This window comes from Mirounga leonina, unplaced genomic scaffold (assembly GCF_011800145.1).
Source record: "Mirounga leonina isolate KUSES-001 unplaced genomic scaffold, KU_Mleo_1.0 Mir_168, whole genome shotgun sequence".
Taxonomy (NCBI): domain Eukaryota; kingdom Metazoa; phylum Chordata; class Mammalia; order Carnivora; family Phocidae; genus Mirounga; species Mirounga leonina.
In genome coordinates, this window is record NW_023270426.1 from 48,657,647 (window position 1) to 48,682,909 (window position 25,263).

The 25,263-nt window shown below is 36.6% G+C and overlaps 1 protein-coding gene across 2 annotated transcripts in view; it reads right to left on the bottom strand.

Annotated features, from left to right (window-relative positions):
* Positions 1-25,263, bottom strand: part of WDR41 (WD repeat domain 41) — a 49,416-nt gene that overhangs the window by 9,282 nt on the left and 14,871 nt on the right. Inside the window, exons 5-8 of one of the 2 annotated variants that reach the window (XM_035014702.1) lie at positions 22,556-22,618; positions 16,600-16,693; positions 13,800-13,862; positions 9,541-9,651 (exon numbers count right to left, since the gene is read on the bottom strand). In XM_035014702.1, coding sequence (XP_034870593.1) covers positions 9,541-9,651; positions 13,800-13,862; positions 16,600-16,693; positions 22,556-22,618 — 331 coding nt within the window. Of the gene's footprint in view, positions 1-9,540; positions 9,652-13,799; positions 13,863-16,599; positions 16,712-22,555; positions 22,619-25,263 lie in introns of both variants that reach the window. The other variant, XM_035014701.1, reaches the window with a different exon arrangement.

The following is a 25,263-nucleotide window of genomic DNA, read 5'->3' on the forward strand; positions in this document are numbered from 1 at the left end:
GCTCCTAGAAACCACTAAAAAAAAGAAAAATACTCCAGGAGAGAAAATGGGCAAAAGACCTGAACAGGCAAAACAAAAAATACAAATGGTCAGTAACCATGTGAACAGATGTTCAATTTCCTTAATAATCAAACAAATTTAAAAGCAGTAAGATACTACTTATTGATGTGAAAACTGGGAAAGGTTGAAAAAACAGGAAAATACCCAAGCTGGCAATAGCAGAGGAAATCAACACACTTTGGTCCTACTAATGTCCTAGTACAAACTGCTACAATCCTTTCAAGTTTGTTGATATGCATCAAAACCTTAAAAAAAAATGTAAACCCACTGATCCAACAGTTCCACTTCTAGGAATTTATCCTGAAAAAAGTAGATAAAAGATATATGTAACAAGGCTATTATACATAATATTAAAAATGTGAAGATAATCTAAACATCCACTTGGGGACTGAATAAGTAAGACATCTACAAAATAAAACAGTAATGCTGGAGGAGCAAGATGGCGGAGGAGTAGGAGACCTAAATTTCGTCTGGTCCCAGGAATTGAGTAGATAGGGATCAAACCATTCTGAACACCTACAAACTCAACAGGAGATTGAAGAAAAGAATAGCAAGCAACTCTCTGAACACAAAAGCGACCACTTTCTGGAAGGTCTCTTCTGATTTGTTTAGTGTATATTTTTCTGGGGTCGTTGTTACCCTGTTAGCATTTTGTTCTCTCATTCATCTATTCTCCCCTGGACAAAATGACAAGACGGAAAAAATCAACTAAAAAAAAAAAAGAACAAGAGGCAGTACCGACTGCCAGGGACCTACTCAATACAGACATTAGTATGATGTCAGAACTAGAGTTCAGAACGATGATAATAAAGATACTAGCTGGGCTTGAAAAAAGCATGGAAGATATTAGAGAAACCCTTTCTGGAGAAATAAAAGAACTAAAATCTAACCAAGTCGAAATCAAAAAGGCTATTAATGAGGTGCAATCAAAAATGGAGGATCTGGGCACCTGGGTGGCTCAGATGGTTAAGCGTCTGCCTTCAGCTCAGGTCATGATCCTAGAGTCCTGGGATCAAGTCCCACATCGGGCTCCCTGCTCCTTGGGAGCCGGCTTCTCCCTCTGCCTCTCTCTCTCTGTCTCTCATGAATAAATAAATAAAATCTTTAAAATAAATAAATAAATAAATAAATAAATAAATAAATAAATAAATAAATAAATAAAATGGAGGCTCTAAGGGCTAGGATAAATGAGGCAGAAGAGAGAATTAGTGATATAAAAGACCATATGATGGAAAATAAAGAAGCTGAGAAAAAGAGAGATAAACAACTACTGGATCACAAGGGCAGAATCTGAGAGATAAGCAATACCATAAGACAATATTAGAATAATTGGGATCACAGAAGAAGAAGAAAGAGAGAGAGGGACAGAAGGTATATTGGAGCATATTATAGCTCCAATATACCTAATTTGGGGAAGGAAACAGGCATCAAAATCCAGGAGGCACAGAGAGCCCCCCCTCAAAATCAATAAAAATAGGTCAACATCCTGGCATCTAATAGTAAAACTTACGAGTCTCAGACACAAAGAGAAAATCCTGAAAGCAGCTAGGGACGAGAGATCTGCAACCTACAATGGTAGAAACATTAGACTGGCAACAGACCTATCCACGAGACCTGGCAGGCCAGAAAGGACTGGCACGATATATTCAGAGCACTAAATGAGAAAAATATGCAGCCAAGAATACTATATCCAGCTAGGCTGTCACTGAAAATAGGAGATAAAAAGCTTCCAGGACAAACAAAAACTAAATGAATTTGCAAACACAAAACCAGCCCTACAAAAAATATTAAAGGTGTCCTCTAAGCACAGAGCCTAAAAGTAACATAGACCAGAAAGGAACACAAACAATATACAGTAACAGTCACCTTACAGGCAATACAATGGTACTAAATTCCTATCTTTCAATAGTTACCCTGAATGTAAATGGGCTAAATGCCCCAATCAAAAGACACAGGCTATCAGATTGGATAAAAAAACAAGACCCATCGATATGCTGCCTGCAATAGACTCATTTTAGACCCAAAGACACCTCCAGATGGAAAGTGAGGGGGTGGAAAACCATCTACCATGCTAATGGACACCAGAAGAAAGCTGGGGTGGCAATCCTTATAGCAGACAAATTAGATTTTAAACCAAAGACTATAATAAGAGATGAGGAAGGACACTATATCATACTTAAAGGGTCTATCCAACAAGAAGATCTAACAATTGTAAGTATCTATGCCCCTAACATGGGAGCAGACAATTATATAAGCCAATTAATAACAAAAGCAAAGAAACACATCGACAACAATACAATAATAGTAGGGGAATTTAACACCCACCTCACTGAAATGGACAGATCATCTAAGCAAAAGATCAACAAGGAAATAAAGACTTTAAATGATACACATACACTGGACCAAATGGACTTCACAGATATATTCAGAACATTCCATCCCAAAGCAACAGAATACACATTCTTCTCCAGTGCTCATGGAACATTCTCCAGAATAGATCACATCCTAGGTCACCAATCAGGTCTCAACTGGTACCAAAAGATTGGGATCATTCCCTGCATATTTTCAGACCACAATGCTTTGAAACTAGAACTCAATCACAAGAGGAAAGTCAGAAAGAACTCAAATACATGGAGGCTAAAGAGCATCCTACTGAAGAATGAATGGGTCAACCAGGAAATTAAAGAAGAATTTAAAAAATTCATGGAAACCAATGAAAATGAAAACACAACTGTTCAAAATCTTTGGGATGCAGCAAAAGCAGTCCTAAGAGCAAAGTATATAGCAATACAAGCCTTTCTCAAGAAACAAGAAAAGTCTCAAATACACAACCTAACTCTACACCTAAAGGAGCTGGAGAAAGAACAGCAAATAAAGGCTAACCCAGCAGGAGAAGAAAAAGAATAAAGATCAGAGCAGAAATCAATGAAAGAGAAACCAAAAGAACAGTAGAACAGATCAACGAAACTAGGAGCTCGTTCTTTGAAAGAATTAATAAGACTGATAAACCCCTGGCCAGACTTATCGAAAAGAAAAGAGAAATGACCCAAATAAATAAAATCATGAATGAAAGAGGAGAGATCACAACCAACACCAAAGAAATACAAACAATTATAAGAACATATTATGAGCATCTCTATGCCAGCAAATTAGATAACCTGGAAGAAATGGATTCATTCCTAGAGATGTATCAACTACCAAAACTGAACCAGGAAGAAACAGAAAACCTGAACAGACCTATAACCACTAAGGAAACTGAAGCAGTAATCAAAAATCTCCCAACAAACAAGAGCCTAGGGCCAGATGGCTTCCCAGGGGAATTCTACCAAACATTTAAAGAAAAATTAATACCTATTCTTCTGAAACTGTTCCAAAAAATAGAAATGGAAGGAGAACTTCCAAACTTGTTTTATGAGGCCATTACCTTGATCCCAAAACTAGACAAAGACCCCATCAAAAAGGAGAATTACAGACCAATATCCCTGATGAATATGGATGCAAAAATTCTCACCAAAATACTAGCCAATAGGATCCAACAGTACATTACAAGGATTATTCACCACGACCAAGTGGGATTTATCCCTGCGCTGCAAGGTTGGTTCAACATCCGCAAATCAATCATGATACAGTACATTAATAAAAGAAAGAACAAGAACCACATGATCCTCTCAATAGATGCAAAAAAAGCATTTGACAAAGGACAGCATCCTTTCTTGATCAGAACTCTTCAGAGTATAGGCATAGAGGGTACATACCTCAATATCATAAAAGCCATCTATGAAAAACCGACAGCGAATATCACTCTCAATGGGGAAAAACTGAGAGCCTTCCCCCTAAGGTCAGGGATGTCCACTATCACCACTGCTATTCAACATAGTATTGGAAGTCCTAGCCACAGCAATCAGACAACAAAAAGAAGTAAAAGGTATCCAAATAGGCAAAGAAGAAGTCAAACTCTCACTCTTTGCAGATGATATGATACTTTATGTGGAAAACCCCAAAGACTCCACCCCAAAACTGCTAGAACTCATACAGGAATTCAGTAAAGTGGCAGGATATAAAATCAATGCACAGAAATCAGTGGCATTCCTATACACCAACAACAAGACAGAAGAAAGAGAAATGAAGGAGTCGATCCCATTTACAGTTGCACCCAAAACCATCAGATACCTAGGAATAAATCTAACCAAAGAGGCAAAGAATCTATACTCAGAAAACTATAAAATACTCATGAAAGGAATTGAGGAAGACACAAAGAAATGGAAAAACGTTCCATGCTCATGGATTGGAAGAACAAATATTGTGAAGATGTCAATGCTACCTAGAGCAATCTACACATTCAATGCAATCCCTATAAAAATACCGTCAACTTTTTTCAAAGAAATGGAACAAATAATCCTAAAATTTGTATGGAACCAGAAAAGACCCCAAATAGCCAGAGGAATGTTGAAAAAGAAAAGCAAAGCTGGCGGCATCACAATTCCGGACTTCCAGCTCTATTACAAAGCTGTCATCATCAAGACAGTATGGTACTGGCACAAAAACAGACACATAGATCAATGGAACAGAATAGAGAGCCCAGAAATGGACCTTCAACTCTATGGTCAACTAACCTTCGACAAAGCAGGAAAGAATGTCCAATGGAAAAAAGACAGTCTCTTCAACAAATGGTGTTGGGAAAATTGGACAGCCACATGCAGAAGAATGAAACTGGACCATTTCCTGACACCATACACAAAAACAGACTCCAAATGGTTGAAAGACCTAAATGTGAGACAGGAGTTCATCAAAATCCTAAAGGAGAACACAGGCAGCAACCTCTTCGACCTCAGCCGCAGCAACTTCTTCCTAGAAACATTGCCAAAGGCAAGGGAAGCAAGGGCAAAAATGAACTACTGGGACTTCACCAAGATAAAAAGCTTTTGCACAGCAAAAGAAACAGTCAACAAAACCAAAAGATAACCGACAGAATGGGAGAAGATATTTGCAAATGACATATCAGATAAAGGGCTGGTATCCAAAATCTATAAAGAACTTATCAAACTAAACAGCCAAAGAACAAATGATCCAATCAAGAAATGGGCAGAAGACATGAACAGACATTTTTCCAAAGACATCCAAATGGCCAAGAGACACATGAGAAAGTGCTCAACATCGCTCAGCATCAAGGAAATCCAAATCAAAACCTTAATGAGATACCACCTCACACCAGTCAGAATGGCTAAAATAAACAAGTCAGGAAACAACAGATGTTGGCAGGGATGTGGAGAAAGGGGAACCCTCCTACACTGTTGGTGGGAATGCAAGCTGGGGCAACCACTCTGGAAAACAGTATGGAGGTTCCTCAAAAAGTTGAAAATAGAGCTACCATACGACCCAGCAATTTCACTACTGGGTATTTACCCAAAGATACAAAAGTAGTGATCCAAAGGGGTACGTGCACCCCGATGTTTATAGCAGCAATGTCCACAATAGCCAAACTGTGGAAAGAGCCAAGATGTCCATCGACAGATGAATGGATAAGGAAGATGTGGTGTATATATATACAGTGGAATCTTGCGATTTGCAACAACGTGGATGGAACTGGAGGGTATTATGCTGAATGAAGTAAGTCAACCAGAGGGTATTATGCTGAATGAAGTAAGTCAACCAAGACATGTATCATATGATCTCAGTGATACGAGGAATTCTTAATCTCAGGAAACAAACTGAGGGTTGCTGGAGTGGTGGAGGGTGGGAGGGATGGGGTGGCTGGGTGATAGACACTGGGGAGGGTATGTGCTATGGTGAGAGCGCTGTGAATTGTGTAAGATTGTTGAATCACAGACCTGTACCTCTGAAACAAATAATACATTATATGTTAAAAAAAAAAAAAGAAAATAGTAGAAAGGGTAAAATGAAGGGGCGGAAATCGGAGGGGGAGACGAACCATGAGAGATTATGGACTCTGAAAAACAAACTGAGGGTTCTAGAGGGGAGGGGGGTGGGGGGATGGGTTAGCCTGGTGATGGGTATTAAAGAGGGTATGTACTGAATAGAGCACTGGGTGTTATACGCAAACAATGAATCATGGAACACTACGTCAAAAACTAATGATGTAATGTATGTTGATTAACATAACATAATAAAATTTTTTTTAAAAAGGCAAACAAAAAAACCAGTAATGCTATTATTAAAAATTAAGTTGTAAAAGTATGTTTCTATTGCTTTAGAAATATACTCATGACATATTATTACAAAACCACAAGCCATATGTGTATATATATACATACGCTCAGAAAAATGCCCAGAAGGATATGGATGACCAGTGTTTAATTCTGTAGCATGGGACAATTTTAATTTTTACATTCTACATGTTTCTCACTATTTTCTCATTTCTCTACTATGACTATGTATTACTTGTATAATAACAAGTTTTTATAACCTTAAAATTAGTGAGCTAACTAAGAAACCTTATAAATTATATATTTAATAGAAAATGGGCAACTGCTGACACTAAAAATTATCTTAAAGAAATTAATTTATTTTAATCCTTACATATTTTAGGTAAGTGTGAGTCTAAAAACCAAGTTCTAATTGTGGCTCTATTACTAGCCCCCTGGTCCTCAGAAAGTCATTTAACCTTTCTCTATTTGGATTTCTCATACATTGAATGAGGATGATTGTAAAAATCCAATAATAAATGTATAGCCATTTAAAAAAGATATCAAATGTTATCTTTGAGTCCCTGAGATTACTTTGAGCCCCCAGTATTATTCCATAATAATGGTATTAAGACATCCAGTTATTTGTAATTTAGGAATACAAAGATGAGTTAATTAGGATTTGATTATTCCATTTATCAAATGAACCATGACATAAATATCTAATAACTAGATGAACAATTGCTTAGAAATAAAAAATTACCAACAATCATACATGTAAACATTATTTTGTCTTGGTTCCAAGTCCAATTTCTATAGTTTATTAACACACTACCAAATTTGCTTTGTGAAGAAAGTTCACTTCTCATCTGTGCAGAGAAACAAGTTTCTAATTTTAATAGTGGGACAGGTAAGGTGGTACTACTCTTTCCGTGACCTTCTTTTCCATCCCTTTCCCTCCTCTTTCCTATTTCATTCAAACTACAAAAGAACCGGAGAAGTTAAGGAGTGAAGATTCTTGACACTAACTCTGCATGTGTCATCATAACAGGTAACCCCGAGGCCACACAGCTGCCTGCTCTGACTTAATCCTCCCAACTGTCTGTGATTCAGCTATGCACTGGAAACAAAGTATTACACAATTCTTACACAAAGTATTTCTCCCCAGTTGGAATTTTCCACTTAAAACAAAATACTGGCATTCAGCTAAGTCAGTGTAATTTTCACTGTATAATATATATTCCCAAACAGGTCACTCAAAATGTTTCACACAAAACAACCTCAGTGATATATATGGATGGATTTTCATCCAATGTAAGTATCAAAAGTCACTTAGTATAAAATCTTATTCTTGTAATTGTCTATCCTTCCCTCACAAGTACTAAAGATTGTGATTACCATACCATGCTGTCAAAACAAGAAAAGGAATAAAATGAAGAAGCACCAGAGTCTTTTGCTAGAAGACATAAACAAGGTTATCTTGTATGTCTGTGTTAGAAAACCTTCTGCTCACAAATTCAGATATCTTGGCAAACCTGTTATTCATTATCCACATTTGTGGGAATGCTGTCCTACCATTCTAAGGTTGCCTGGGGCCACCTCAATGAAAATGTACTTCCCCTGTGAAGTACAAACCCAGTAACTAGCCACATCTTCCATGGTAACTATGGGGAAAAGACACAAGGCTGAGAATGGAGCTGGGAATTGTACAACATAATCATTTCAGGATCACTGAAATCTGCGGTACAGCAAACATGCGTGCATACACAATAAGACTGTCACAATATAATTTTCAAATTCTAACAAACTCTTTGTCCATATATGATTCCTCAATATGCTTCTGGCTTATTTATTATTTGTAGTATAATTTTACAGTCAGGGAGTTAATAAAGTAAAAAGTACTAGGAGTTTCCCGTAATTTTCATTACCAATTTTTTTGTTTAGATTTCCATTTTCCTTCCCTTAAGAAGTTGGCAAAGAAATACTTGAAGAACACTTTCTTGGTTAAACTGTTACAAGCTTCTTTGCATATCACGCAGCAAAAGAAACGCCACGAGGTTAAGGTCTCTTGAGTAACATCCCATCACCTTCATTAAGGAGCCATGCTGGACCAATGGTACCAGTGCTTCACCACTAAAACAGAACAACTAGGCCTGACCAGTGTAATTGTGCTTTGTTTAGCAGCTCCAGGGCCTTGGAGTTAAGGGCTCAGTATCAGAGGGTCTCCCAAATAAGAGCTTGTCTTTTGTGCTGCCCATCATGGCTAGAGAAAATAAAAGCCCCCAGAGAAAAATAAAAGGGTGCTCCCAACATGTTACTTCTATCACCACAGACAATCTGGTCTTTAGAAAGACTTGCAGCTGGGTTGTGTAAGAAGATGACTATCAGGGAAGAGGATTTTGGAGCTGGAAAGGACATTCTCACACATGTATCTGAAAATGTGATTCAATGGCATAAAAATAGAGACTACATTTGGTGCTGTCTGTACCTCTATTTCCTTTTCCTTCATGGTTACACAAAGTATTGCTCAAAAAGAGCCAACCCAGGGCTCAGGTCAGGGAGTGCAGTCCGGTCCTCCCACTACATCATATTCATAGCATCTCACAATTCTCTTATGGTCTCCATCAGACTATCATCAAACTAAGCTATCCAGGACTCCTCTTGTGTGACCGTGGAATATAGATTCCCCAATAGAGGTCTGATGATACAAGGTGTCACTTTATTTGAAAGTGAGCCAACCAAATCCCAGGACTGGTGGTTTGTGATCCTACCCTGCCATCTGATGACAGAGTCAGCTCACAACCATGAAGAAGGGCACATAGGACCCAAATTCTGCAGATCTTTACTTTATCTTGGTGGTATTCTCTGGCAGTCTTTCAGTCATGATTACAACCCACTTGAATCCTGCTCCTTCTGCTCTAAGTGTATATCTTGCTGTATGATATTGTAATGTGTGGTCCATAGAAGAAAAACTAGCCAGAACCATTTGCCAAAAATGCTGAAATGCTACTAAGCATTAGTATTTATAGCCTATGACAGGCATCCCACAGCTACCACGCAGCACCCGAATCCTGCTCCCTCCATTATCTTCTTTCTCTGCCTCACTCTGTTTTTCTTATTCCTACATCTTAGATACCTACCAACCCAGGAAACTTGATCAGTTCCATTGGCTTAAACCTCAGAATATAGTAGACTGCTGATCCCTACTAGTGTAAAGCATTATTTTAATGATGGTAATTATAGACTCCTAGAACAAAACAAGACTAAAGTTCAGAATCGGTACTGTTAACAAAGTGCAAAATTTTACAGAATATAAACATGTACACAATAAGCTTACCATTGACATTAACCAATGAGAGAATATTATCCTGGTGATCAAGGAGGCGCTTAATTTCAAGAATATCCCATTCCAGTGATTCTTCTGTGGGTGCTACCAGCTGGAAAATTACTAAATGAAAATACAGATACAATTTTGTTAAAATGGTCAAAGAAGTCAGAATTCTATTTCTGCTCAAAAAGCTAGCATTTCATTAAGTGAGAAAGATCTAAAATATTGAAAAACTCATCTGCAAAGAAAGCCTTACTCATACTACTTTAGAGTATTTCTTTCAAATGCTTGAGATGTTTGAGATGATCTACTAAAATCCCAAGTGAGTGTGTCTTTACAACTGTTCGTTTATTAAAACTCTTTTAAGCCCAGAAGTCTCCATCTTATCTAGGGCTTCAGTATAAGTCTGGCTACCCTGCCTCCCTCTCTCCTTGGACAGTGACTGGTCTACAACCTAGAATCATCTTCATCTACTCATGTTCTCAGGTCAGTAAGCACTGCTACAAAAAGAAGCTACAAATTCATGGTTAACTTCAACTCAGTGAAGACTTCAGCAGCCATTAATTTTTTAAAATTTTCTTGATACTTAGGCATACATTATTGAATTATAAATTCTGAGAACATGCCTTATAATTTTTGTGTGTCACAGATGTTCAATGTGTTCCTTTAATATACTTTTGACTATAATAGATGTTCAGTGTGTTGCTTTAGTCATTATCTGACTTTTTAACAAATAGTTTTATTTAAACTTGTATAAATCCTAACTTTAATCAATACAGAAAACCCAAAAATCCAATCAACAGGAGTGATTCTATCAACATTTACTAAACATTTACTATGTTCCAGAAACTTAGACATCAAATGTGAGAAAGGCCCAGTCACTGTCCTAAAATACAGTCTAGAGTGGGAATGAGACTTATAAACAAGCTTATGATCAATGTATTAAGTGCTGTAGATAAGCCACTGTACCAAATGCTATGGATGCTCACAGATTAGGATGATTAATATCTGAGAAGTGGGTAGGCCTCAGAACTCATATCCTTTCCAGGTGGTGGCTAATTACTAATGTTTCTCTTCTTTCTCACATTCCTCTCTGGAAAACAAATCATACCACATTTCTGTCTATGTCTCTGGACAATATGTTACCAAATGACAAATCTCTAGCCAAGTTATTTCATCCTGACAGCCATTCACATTCAAACAGTGGCTATCAAAAGAAGGTCTTTCAGTAAATCCAAAGGGAATGCTTCTGGATACCTACCAAAGTTGTGTAAAAATTCTACTTATACTTTGAATACGACTAAATCACCCTGAGATTGGGACTGTGGAATAACAGACAATGTACTATTTAATCAAACTAGAAGAAATAATAACCTGAAATACTGACAAGAAAAGGAAACCTACCAAGTAGGTTTCTATAAACTACCAAGTACTAAATATAATGTGAAACTGTTCAGTGAATCCATAAATATGGTCCCCACAGGCAAGTATTCACAGGGTCACCCATGTAATAACTTCAAGGAAATAAAACAAATACAAATTAGATCCAAAGACAAAAGGGAAGCAATAGTCAATTCTAAAAAATGGTTAAGAAAAAATAGCCTGGTCTTCTGAACCAAGATGAAGTCTCTGAGCTGATAGCCTTGCTTAGCTAGTAAAGCCTCAAAATCACTGAAACACACAGTACACTCAGAAATTTTATTTCCTATTGAGGGGCACCTGGGTGGCAGTCAGTTAAGCATCCAACTCTTGGTTTCAGCTCACGTCATGATCTCAGGGTTGTGAGATTGAGCCCTGAGTCCGGCTCTGCACTCAGTGCGGAGTCTGCTTGATTCTCTCCCTCTCCCTTCCCCTTTGCCCCTCCCTTCACTCATGTACACATGCAATAAATAAATACTTAAAAAAAAATAAAGAGGGCGCCTGGGTGGCTCAGTCGTTAAGCATCTGCCTTCGGCTCAGGTCATGATCCCAGGGTCCTGGGATCGGGCCCTGCGTCGGGCTCCCTGCTCGGCGGGGAGTCTGCTTCTCCCTCTCCCATTCCCCCTGCTTGTGTTCCTGCTCTCGCTATCTCTCTCTCTGTCAAATAAATAAATAAAATCTTTAAAAAAAAAAAAAGAAAGAAAGAAATTGTATTTCCTGTTGAAAGGAGCATGCCCTAACACAGAAAAAGAGAAATTGGTATGGAACATTTAAAACCAAGAACATGGGCAGAAATTGGGTCCTGGAAATACAAAAGATACTCTATTTACAGAATGAAATTTATTTTAATTTTTTTAAATTAATTAATTTATTTATAAGTAGGCTCCATACTCATCGTGGAGCCCAATGCAGGACCTGAACTCGTGACCCTGAAATCAAGACCCGAGTTGAGATCAAGAGTCAGAGGCTTAACTGACTGAGTCACTCAGGTGCCTCTGAAATTTATTTTTATATAAGGAAAAATGGCACTATGTATATGATAAAACTAACAAAATGCAGAACCTTATTTTTAAGATTACATATTTTTTACAACTTATTTTCTGCATAAAACCTATTCTTTGCTGAGATCATGTTCTTCATAATTTTTGTTAAAAAGTAATTTTACAGAATAAAGGCGGTAAATGATAGTTTATTTTTTTGTTTTTGCTTCTAATGTTTTTACTAAGCAAAACACTTTTGTACTAGTTAGAAATTTGAAAGTGTAGAAATGACCATTGTAGGCAATAGAAGCCACTGAAGGTTTTAAGCAGGGAAGTAGACTGCCTTTTAGATCGATCATCTCTGGCACCTCCTGGAAAATGTATCTGAGAAGCTGTAAACTAGAGAAGGCACTGGAGAAGTACTACAGTAGAGGAGAGGAAAGAAGGTAGGTTAGGAGACTAGCACAACAGAACAGGCAAAAGGGGAGATGAGAGCCTGAACGGAGCAGAGCAACGGTAGTGAGATGGAAAGAAGAGGATCAAAATATTTAGAGCCACAGTCCTCAAATATGGCCCCCAGCCGGCACCCTCAGTGGCACCAAAACACGTGTTAGAAATGCAGAAGCTCAGCCCCACTCCAGACCTACTGAATTAGAAACTCTAGGGGTATGACCTAGTAATTTGTGTTTTTAGCAAGCACTCTGGGTCATTTTAATGCACAGTAAAATCTGAGAACCACTGAGTTAGGTAGTAAAATCAGCAAAACTCAAAGTGATTGGCTGGCTATGGGAGGAGAAAGGCAGGGAAGAGCGAGGCAGGTTTCCAGCTCCATCAAAAATGTGGGAAAACTTCCTTTCTGCAAGGAAAAGAGAAAACTAAACACAGCATTATATCTTTTGAAACTATTCTATGGAAAGAAAGGATAAGCACAGGGTCCAGAAAATTACTCCTCTGACATGATTACACATGGAAAGGTCAGTTGAAGAAAGAGACACTTGGCTACAAAGCAATGGAGGCTGCAAACAGCACGTAATAAATGGTAAACAATTAGCTCACGTCGTATTGGCATTTGCAAGTCTCAGGTCTGGTCGGTGGGAAAAGTAGCACAAGTAACATCAAATGCCCTCTGGGGGTACATTAGAAAAATTCTTGTAGAAAAAAGCAGCCTTTAAGCAGCATGCTTACTATTACTATCACTTCTCACACCCAAATTCCATTCAAAAGGCAGTGGGAACAAAAGGCTTATTTACTGTGGGCTCCCCGGCAGTGAAAGAGCCAACAGTCAACAGTGAAGTGGCCTTCAAACAGCAGGTTTATAATCAATTAATACATTTACAAAATTCCTCTTGCTACCCCCTTCCCTCTGCTCTGAAGGTCCCCTACTACACTCTGAAGGAAATGGTATAAACTCCTCCCAAGAAAACAGGCCCCACTCTGGCTTCCTGAGGCAAAAACGCCATAGTGGCTACCTCAGTGAATTTCCACGAAGATCGTCCTCCAACCATCCAACTCAAGTTTTTAGTTGCCAGAATGTTGATAGCTGCTTTACGTGGTTAAAATGTTTGCTAAGTGTATGACTATGGACCAGCAACAGAGAGGACTATGGAATGTAAATTGCCTTCTCTGGCATCAGACATGTAGGGTTACCCTGCTCCCACTTCTCTGGGTTAGATCAAGCACAGAACAAAAACTGACCCAACGTCTTGAAAATGTCTCAGTCTCCACATCACTTCAAAAATCGCAGGAGGCCAACACTGGGGCAGGGGCGGATGTCCCTTAAATTAAAAACTTAACTTGTCTCTCCAACATGTGTATACAAGTCTAGTTTTAAATTTTTTAAAAAAGAAATAGAAGAAGAGTCCTACTCACTCAGTTCTTTGCCAACTGCTGCCACAACACAGTTCTTAGGTATTTCAATCAAAGCACTGATCCCTTAAAAATATATATAAAACAAAGGTCAAATTATTTTCTTCAAGGATGACATCAAAAATAAAAACATTCTCAGATTTACGTCAGTCATTTCCCATAAAAGTGGTGGTAACAATAAAGCTCATATAGTTTGCTACACCACACTTCCGTGCTTACCTAAACATGGAAAATGATTCTGTGAAAAGTATGTGAGACCTAAAGAAGACATTAATTTACTAAGGGCAGAATACGCTCTTTGAACATTTTTACTATTGTGGTCAACTTTTTTACCAGGAATCCCTTAGGACAATCACCATGATCATTTACAAGATAGCTAGCTCAAACAAGATGCAAAGTTGGCATTTTCCTCAATGTAAATTTAAAAAGCCTGAGCAGACCCCCTGGCAGTAAATGAGTTAAGTCACAACAATCAATAGCTAAGAACATGGCTTTCAAATAGCATGTTTAAAATCAATTAGTACATTCACAAAATTCCTTGTATTACTGGAAGAGTAAGAGAGTTCTCTGAGTATCTTTTTATAGCTGAATCATGAAATGATTTTAGGGTAACCTTAACTTTTGTAAAAGACATTACAATTATTTGTCAGCAAGAATTAAAGAATTGATATATTAGATTCAGAACCACCATGAGCTGGTAAAAAAATTTTATTAAAGTTAATTTTCCATTATGAAATATATGAAATTTATATCTATACACACACACACAAATATATATGTAATTTATAATACATACAAATTAGGAAAATATTCTACTCATTTGCTTTAACTTCCCACCCATCAAAAAACTAGCACTCTTAGGATATGGGGAGTATTTCTAACCTAAATCTTTTCTCCATGTAGAGTTGTTTTGACAGTATGCTTTGTGTTTTTCCATGTTCAAGGAGGAGGAGGAGATAGTGGAGGAGGAGAAAGGGGGAGAAGTGGTACAAGCTAAAAAGTAGAGGAGACAGGAGAGCAAGGGAAGGGGTAGCAAGAGGAGAATTCTAGATGCAGAAAACAGCTCGTTAAAACAGTCACAGGAATAAAAAGTACAGCACAAGGAATACAGTCAGTGGTACTATAATAACACTGTACGGTGGCAGATGGCAGCTACATTTGTGGTGAGCACAGCGTAACATCTAATTGCTAAGTCACTACGTTATACACCTGAAACTAATGTAACATTGTGTCAACTATACTCGAATAAAAAGATGTTTATCAAGTAATGAATATACTGGAAACTCAGCAATCTAGAAGTAGCAACTTAATACACAAATCACAGAACATGCTGCTTTTGGAAAAGGAAAGATATCCTGTGTTCTAGGCCAAGGTTCTTTCCATTGCATTGTACTAGGACTATCTTTGCTTATTTCCAAATATAGAATAACTGCCCCCAGAAGCCCTGCTAGCCTAAAATCAAGTAAGCCTTATGAAAGAAGCTTCCTGAGCTAAAGGTCTAAGAGCACTGCTAATTCAATAGCATCCTGTAATCTGGAAAACCCAAATCACAAAAAGCTCACCAATGGTACCCTATGGTCTTCTCAAAGCTTTCTAAAAGATTTTCTCAAAGGTTTCCACTATCTCTTGAGACACTGATAAATAGGGCAATACTGTGATTACCTAGCAGTACTCCAAGATAACTTGCAAAAGAAAGGGAGACTACAGTAATAGGTGGTTCCTTATACTAACATACAAAACATTTTCGTTAGCCCTGATTTCAGTATTTCACAACATAGATACTAATAATTCATGGAATAAAATTCACAGGTAGCCACAAGCTAATGTAAGAAACACAAAGGAAAATATACATGTAAATAGAGCTATAACTCATAATAGGAAATTTGAAAATACAATCTAGATACCACCAAGATTACTAGTGATCATTCAATGGAGAAGTAAAACTGTAAATCCTAGAACAGTATGGATTTAGTTTTGCTGACATCACGTTAGTTTTCTAACATTTTATAGTATCTATGTGGAGATGAGTTAGTTCCAATTATGAACTGTAAATTAAATTCACAGGGCTCCTGCTGCCTTTAAGACATCGATATGCTTAATAATGTTCTTTCTACAATGTCCATGGGTTTATCTGATTACTTTCAGAAACATAGTTAACAGTGTATCACATGACTTCAAGGTTACTACTCAAATTTACTCATTTTTACTTAAATATTTTTACTCTGAATAGTTTTTAGTTTTATTTTTTAAGATCCTTGGTATCAGAAGTCAAAACTGATTTTCTTCTGTTAAAACCAAAAATATCAACCAAATTCTGAGAAAACAGAATTTTATTAGTAAGTTTGCACAATGTATGAACTTTATAGCAAAACCAATTGTAAAACGAAGTCATCCTTTGGAATCTATTCAAAGTCCAATAACCCCACAAATAAAGAAGGAAATGCTATTATAAAGTCAGAAAGGTTTAATTCCACGTGTCAATGTGCTCATCAAACTCAGTTTAGGAACAGAGTCCAAGAGCATAAATGAAAAGGTTTTTCTTGACCACTTTGAGAAACGCTGTTAGACTAGAAGGGAAGGCCAAGAGGAGGGGCAGGGTCATCTCCCTCCAATTTGAGATGGAAATATATTTTACGCAACCATGAACCTGAACTGGAGAAATACGGTACAGGATATATTCAGAATTGAAAAGAAAAATCCCCTATATTAACCTCTGTATTCATGGAAAGTCTCTTTGAAGATTCATTATGTCTTTTAAAGCCTATCAATCATGGTTCATAATCACTTTGATTTGTTTTCTTACCTGTATCAGAAAGGTGACCAGTCTTACACAGGAGATCTAATTTTTGGTTCCACACACATAGGTCATTCCCACCAGAGAGCCAAACATCTAGTCTCTGAAGAACAATTAAACACTGCAAAATTCATGTGAAATGTAAATCAGTTTAGAATTTCAAGCATTCACTGGTGTTTTTCAAATATGTCCACAAGTTCTTTGCTACCATTCTCTTAAGGGATGAAGCTTAAGTCTCCCACTCTTGAATGAGGGCTCTAAGTGACTAGCTTCTAACAAATAGAACGTGGCAGGAGGGATGGTGTGTGACTTATAAGACTAAGTCATAAAAGACATGGTGGCTTACTCCTAGCTCTCTTGGATCACTCACTCTATGGCGAACACATACAAGCAGCCATATAGAGAAAGATGCACATGCAAAACAGTGAGACCTCTGGACAAAAGCCAGCACTACCTTACCAAGCATGTGAGCTCCCTAGGAACCTCCAACCCCAATCAAGCCTTCAGATGACAGCAACTTCATAATACACACTGAGCCAGAACTACTTAGCTCAGCTGCTCTTTATTCCTGACCACAAATACTGTGAGGTAATATTTACTGTTTTAAGCAACTAAGTTTTTCCGTAATTTGATACTCAGTAATAGATAATTAATAACCAAGGCTTAAACAAACTTCCTTTAAAAATAAAAATGAAAATATGACCTTAGTTTTTATGTAATTGTCAAATTAATAGCTCCTAGTCCTTAACTTAGGAAAATGAGTGTTTCAAGTCTACAGAAGTCCTTTACCTTGAATAGTACTTTAAAGTCCACACCTTTAATTGTACTCTGCCCATCCATGACTCTGAGTGAGCACAAAGGTAAGAGTGACAGGGAAGAATAAAAAAGAAAAGGTGGTCTTGTCTAAGCAGAGGGTGGAGTTGCTTTTAAAGCTGCTGGAATAAAAAGGTTTGAAAATAATGCAGTTTATATTTCAAGAGTTCACTATGGTGAGCGCTGTGAATTGTGTAAGACTGTTGAATCACAGACCTGTACCTCTGAAACAAATAATATATGTTAAAAAAAAAAAAAAAGATAGCAGGAAAGGAAAAATGAAGGGGGGGAAATCGGGAGGGGGAGACCAACCATGAGAGACTATGGACTCTGAGAAACAAACTGAGGGTTCTAGAGGGGAGGGGGTGGGGGGATGGGTTGGCCTGGTGGTGGGTATTAAAGAGGCCATGTTCTGCATGGAGCACTGGGTGTTATATGCAAACAATGAATCACGGAACACTACATCAAAAACTAATGATGTAATGTACGGTGATTAACATAACATAATAATAAAAAAAAAGAGTTCCTACCCTGTCTAATTTTTTAATGTTTAATATTTCAGTACTTTGTTCCTTTTTTTGCCAAATAATATTCCACTATATGGATACAGCACATTTGTCCATTCTCAGTTCGTGGACATTTACTTTATTTTTGTATTATGTATAGTGCTGCCATGAACATTCATGTACAAGTTTTTGTGTGGACATACATTTTCATTTCTCTTGACAATGAGATAGGAATACCTACGAGTGAGATTGTTAGGCCAAATGATAACTCTTTAACATTCTGATGAACAAACAACTTTCAAGGTAACTAGACCATTTTACAATTTCAGCGGCAACATATGAAAGTTCCATTGTCTCCTTATCAACACTTGTTATTACCTGTCTCAGATATTAGACATCAAGTGTATATGAAATAGTACTGCATTATGGTTTTAACTTGCATTTCTCTAATACCTAATGCTGTTGAGCTTCTTTTCACATGATTATTGGCCATCTGTATATATTCTTTGGGGAAGTATCTCTCACAGTATCTATTTTTAATTGTGTTGTCTTTTTATTGTTGAGTTTTAAGAGTGCTTTATATAGGGGTGCCTGGGTGGCTCAGTCGTTAAGCGTCTGCCTTCGGCTCAGGTCATGATCCCAGGGTCCTGGGATCGAGTCCCACATTGGGCTCCCTGCTCTGCGGGAAGCCTGCTTCTCCCTCTCCCACTCCCCCTGCTTATGTTCCTGCTCTCGCTATCTCTCTGTCAAATTAATAAATAAAATCTTTAAAAAAAAAAAAAAGAGTGCTTTATATATTCAGGATACAAATTCCTTATCAGATATATGATTTGCAAATATTTTCTCCCATTCTATGGGTTGTCTTTTCACATTCTTGATAGTGTCCTTTGAAGTATAAATGCTTTTTTTTTTTTTTAACATTTTACTTATTCATTTGAGACACGGAGATACAGACAGAAAGAGAGAGCATGAGCAAGGGGAGAGGCAGACAGAGAGGGAGAAGCAGGTTCCCCGATGAACCAGGATCCCGATGTGGGGCTTGATCCCAGGACCCTGAGATCATGACCTGAGCTGAAGGCAGATGCTTAACCATCTGAGCCACCCAGGTGCCCCTAAATGCTTTTCATTTTGATGAAATCCAATTTATCACTTTTTTTGTTGTTGTTACTGTATTTTTGGTGTCATCCAAGATCCCTAACCCAAGATCACAAATATTTTCTCCCATATTTCTTCTAAGAGTTTTTACAGTTTCAGCTTTTATTATGATCTTTGATCCATTTTGAATTAATTTTTATATACGTCATGAGGCAGGGATCCAATTTCATTTTTTTGTATGTGGATATCCAGTTGACCCAGCATTATTTGTTGAAAAGACTATTTTTGCTCTTTTTGAAAAGTCTTGGCAACCTTGCCAAAACTCAAGTGATCAAATATGTGAGGTTTTATTTCTGGACTCTCAATTATATTTCACTGATCTGTGTGTCCTCCTTATCCAGTACCACACTGTCTTGATTACTATAGCTTTGTAATAAATTTTGAAATTGGGAACTTTGAATCTTAAGTTTGCTTTTTATTTTCAAAACTGTTTTAGTTATTCTGAGGTCCCATGCACTTCTATATGAATTTTAGGATCAGTCTGTCAATTTCTGGAGGGCAAAAAAAGTCTGCTGGGATTTTGGTGGAGACAGCGTCCAATGTGCAGATCATTTTGGGTAGTGCTGCAATCTTTTTTTTTTCTTTTTTTTAGTGCTGCAATCTTAACAATATTAAATCTGATCCATGAATATGGAATGACTTTCCATTTCCTTAGAGTTTCTTTCAAAAAATGTTTTGTAGTTATTCATGTGCAACTCTCGTTTCTTCTTTAAATTTATTTCTATGTAAATTTATTCTTTTGGATGCTACTGTAAATTCATTTCATTTCCTTAGTTTTTAATTTTTTTTTCTTCCTAATTTCATTTTTGGATGTTCATTACTAGTGTACAGCAATACAATTAATTTTGTATATTGATATTGTGTACTGAAACCTTGCTAAATTCATTTATTAGTTCTAACAGTTTTGGTTATGAATTTAAGATTTAGTATATAGATCTTGTCACTTGTAAATACAATTTTATTTCTTCCTTTTCAACATGGACACCTTTTATTTCTTTTTTATTGCCCATAACACTGAACAGTGCCATCCTTGTCTTCTTCCTGATCTCAGGGGGAAAAGTATCCAGTTAGTCTTTCACCATTGATAAGACGTTAGCTCTGGGGTTTTCACAAATGTCCTTTGCTACGCTGAGGAAGTTCTCATCTCTTCTTAGTTTGTTGACTATTTTTACCATGAGAGGGTGCTGAAGTCTGTAAAATGCTTTTTCTTCATCTACTCAGATGATCATGCTTTTGTCCTTTATTCTTACTATGGTATATTACAGTTATTGATTTTCAGATGTTAGACTGAGATAAGTCTTATCTGGGCAGGATGTATAATCCTCTTTATATGCTGTTGATTTGGCTTGCTAGTATTTTGTTAAGGATAATATACTAATTGTGTCACTTAACATCTTATTAGAATTTTCCAAACTCCTTATGAATTCTCTGAAATACCATTCTTAGCATATCTATCTACTGCATGTTAAGTGTTTTCCTGTAAGACATTTAGGATACTGCCAATCATTCAGTTATAAAATATATCTTCAATAGACATTTCCATTCATAAATCTCTGCCTAAGTTTTTTTAAATTATTTCTTTAAAGAGTTTTCTGTAAGTAGAATCTCTGGGTCAATTCATGTAATCATTTTAAAATTTTCATTAATGGGCTCCTGGGTGGCTCAGTTGGTTAAGCAACTGCCTTCAGCTCAGGTCATGATCCCGCCAGGATGGAGTCCCGCATTGGGCTCCCTGCTCGGTGGGGAGTCTGCTTCTCCCTCTGACCCTATCCCCTCTTGTGCTCTCTCTCTCACTCTCTCTCTCAAATAGATAAAATCTTTAAAAACTAAAAATAAAATTTTCATTAATAATGTCAAACTGCCTTCTAGGAATATCTTCAATTTATACCTCAACAGCAATAAAAATGCTTCACCATTTCCTTGCTAATACGAACCCTTATAAAGACTTTACTAGCTCAAAAAATAAATAATAGTATTGCTTATATTTATTAGGGATCTGAATTTGATAAATTATCTCTTCAAGAAGAACTGAACACTGAAATAAAATGAGTGAAATGCTATTTTTATCAATGTCTTATGTGAAACATGATCACAGCAGGAGTAAATACAACCATCTAACTAACATTATAGTAAAATCTCTTTAAAAAGTACTTTCACCATACTAGAATAAGATACCTCTTAATGATCAGTTCCTATAAACAGTTCACCAAAGGAATTTGTCCAAAATACACCAAACTTTTTCTCCTGTTCCTATTCTCTATTCCTTCACTCATGTATTTTCATTTGAAACCTTATGACCTCTGTCAAACAGCAAGAATATTTTTTAGGGAATTTTAAAAAAGCATCTTCTCAGATCAAATAAACCATAGAAACTTTCATCAAATCAATACTTTAATAACTTCCTCAAAGAGAGTCCACTGTTAAATTGGATACAAGCATTTCTGGGCACTTTCTTCTCTGGAAACTCTACTAAATTGATAATAAGAATAGCAATAGTAGCACAAGATGTCTACCACAGATGCTGCTTTTTAGGAAAAAAATCAAATACCTTGATTACTGGCACACAGCAATTCTTTTTACATTTAAAAAAAAAGTGTTAGCTCCAATATAAAGAAAAATTATCTTTAAAACAAATAAGGAAACATCACATTTTACAAGACTCTATCCTCAAACTTGCTGACATTATTGAAAAGCAGTGGCACTTTCTAAGAACATCCAAGGTAATTTCTTCTGTAGGAATCAAAGTAACCAAGTCCTCTCCAACATGGGGCAGACTTCCTAACATGTAACAAGCCCCAACTACTATTTGTTTGTAAAATGAGTGAAACTAACAGTAGTAGCCAATTAGCCACATAACATTTCTTTGGAATGAAGTAATTGATTTGTCTCATCTTTATGACCTTATAAAAAGCATAGATTGAGGGGTGCCTCGGTGGCTCAGTTGGTTAAGCGACTGCCTTCGGCTCGGGTCATGATCCTGGAGTCCCGGGATCGAGTCCCACATCGGGCTCCCTGCTCAGCGGGGAGTCTGCTTCTCCCTCTGACCCTCCTCCCTCTCGTGCTCTCTGTCTCTCATTCTCTCTCTCGCAAATAAATAAAATATTAAAAAAAAAAAAAATTTTTAAAAAAGCATAGATTGAGTGACAAATAAATCCATGCTTTTAGTTCAAAGTACAAAAAAAAACAGACTAGCTACTGGTATAGTCATTCTGCAAGCAACATCTCTCCCTAGAATTATCTACAAGAAACATACTAGGTACCATCCTTTTCCTTATGTTGTTATATGTTCACCCCTTGATCTAATTTCAAATTCAAACATTCTAACATTTAATATATAAGCTCTCAAAAATCCAGTCTTACAATCAAATGACTGTAGGTATGTGTGGAAGAAATAATTCTTAAAACCAACAAAAGTAATTTCATCTAACTTATTAAACATTTTTTCTGAAACAAAAACTTTATTATCATAAAATAACAGCTTAAGATTTTACCTTTATAGTAGACTGGAAGCAGGATACTTTCCGAACTTGTCTGCCAGTATCACAATCCCATAACTAAACTTATGTTAAGAAATAATTTCTAAACAGAATGTTAAAATCTCAATTAGGAGGTAAGTTTTCTAATAATTAAATTATAAATGTTACACATTCAGGTAGAAAAATCTTGAAATAAAGCATAAAATATTTAGCATTTATACTATTACTAAAATTAAATCAGATAGTGAGTTATCAACTTAGCACAGCAAGCTTACAATCTAAAATAAGTTTGAGGCAAATTTTACTATTAAACTATCTGAAAATGTCAACAGAATGAATGGTCTGAATACTGAATATTTATAGGCATTAAATATTACAAATGTTTAAATTTCAAACTTATTCTCTAAAATAGTCCACCATAATCTAATAAACATTGAATGTAAAGTATATATACTAAAAACTACCAACTCCATTAATTCTTACTTGAAAGCTCCTTCAACATGCATGGCAGAATTTACTACTGTTATACTAATTCAAAGAAGCCAGTTATAGTGCATTACTTGTAAACATATTTAAAATAATTAGAGGACCTCCATTAAGTGTCCAAGGTTAGTTTGACTTAAGGAGCGTAACAATTTTCAAATTTTTCACCCCATTTCCTAAGATAACATATACATTTTTTTTTAAAGAGTTTATTTTTATTATTTATTTGACAGAGAGACACAGCGAGAGAGGGAACACAAGCAGGGGGAGTGGGAGAGGGAGAAGCAGGCTCCCTGCAGAGCGGGGAGCCCAACGTGGGACTCGATCCCAGGACCCCAGGATCATGACCTGAGCCGAAGGCAGTCGCTTAACCGACTGAGCCACCCAGGCGCCCGATAACATATACATTTTACAGCATGTTTGAGTACACATTTATATACATGCATATGGATAGTCTTAAGTCTATTCCATACACATGTGTGTATATGGACAGACTTAAGACTATCACCTGACTAAAATTAAAAATTTATCTTCAACATTTAATAAAGTTTGTTAACAGTGGAGGCTCAAGCAGCCTGGAATTATTTTTAACAAGAAAAGTCAATGAAGAAAATGACTTGATACCATCATTTAAAAGTAAAGTTCATATTGATAATGTCTCAACTACTCATCTCCATACTATAACAGCAATTTAGTATTTGCCTCTAAGCATTATTATAGTACCTTAGGAATGGTCTAATAAAAACAAAGTATTTTAAATTCTATTTTTGGAGATTATACTGATACTGAACACAAACAAAAAGCTTAGGCCCTAAAATAATATTTGTCTCAACAGAACAGTAGTAATAAAATTACTCTGACTTAAATATATGTAATATTGCTTATGCAACACTGTCATCACCACAAAATACAGTTTACCGCATATAAATCTTAACTTGAAATTTTTTCACCTATTGGCAATCTGTCTAGAAATCACTTGAGCTAATGAACTCATTTAAAGTGTGTTATGGGGGCGCCTGGGTGGCTCAGTCAGTTAAGCATCTGCCTTCAGCTCAGGTCATGACCCCAGGGTCCTGAGACTGAGCCCCAGGTCGGGCTCCCTGCTCAGCAGGGGAGTCTGCTTCTCCCTCTCCCTCTGCACACCCCACCCATGCTAAGGCTTGCATGCGCTCGCATGCTTGCTCTCTCTACCTCAAATAAGTAAATAAATAAAATCTTTAAAAAAATAATGAAGTGTATAATAAGGTCTGTCCTGGTTCTGTAGAAGCCCAGGAAACACCTACTCCTTTGGGCATACTCCAAAACTTACTTTCCTAATGCTTCAAACTATTTAAACAGAATTCTCAGATAAGCACAATTTAAAGCTAATCTCGAATACCTTTTTTTTTTTTTAAGTAAGATTACAGTTTCCTTTAAGTATTTGGCTGAGGCCTTCACAAATCTAATTCCTCATATAAATATTAAAGGCTAAATTCCGCATATAAATAATAAAGGGAAGTATTTTATGAAGGCAATAATATACAGTGGTTCAGAGTTCTGACCCTGCAGTCAGACTGCTTGCCATCTGCCCTCTAGTGGCTGTATGACCTAGGGCAAGTTACTTAACCTCTCTGTGCCTCTCTTTTCTTTTCTGGAATTAATTAAGAATAAAAATACTTATATGAATTAAACATGTTAATATATGTAATATGGAATATACGTAAAAACATATGTAATATATGTTAAACACAACAATGCCTGGCACACATAAGTGCTCTCTAGAGAACTTTACCATTTTGTTACACCTTAAATTTTTATCTAAAAACAGGGGAGGGGGAGAATTTACTCTTTTAAAATTATTTTTAAAAACTAAATATTAAACACTAAGCATATGGTAATTCACTTTTCTGCCAAGCTCAGATGTTCAGAAGGTTCTTATGGGTTGGGGCCGTTACATTTCTTTTGCTGTATAATACTGTACAAACAAAAATGTAAATTATTCTCCAGTCTAACTCATCTTTGTTTCTTTAAATATCTCTTACAAACTAAGATAAATAAGTACTTTTAAGCCCAAATTCTCCATTTTCTATGACTTGATATAATAGTAACTCTGGAAAGAACAGCTTTAGTCATGGGGTTTCCATCAACAATAAGCCTTTAACCTATTCCCAGTCTAATACTTTTCAGATGCCTAATACTTTTAAGAAGTGTATTATAAAGGCTAGAGCAAAATCATTTTTGCTAAAATGAATGCACAGACA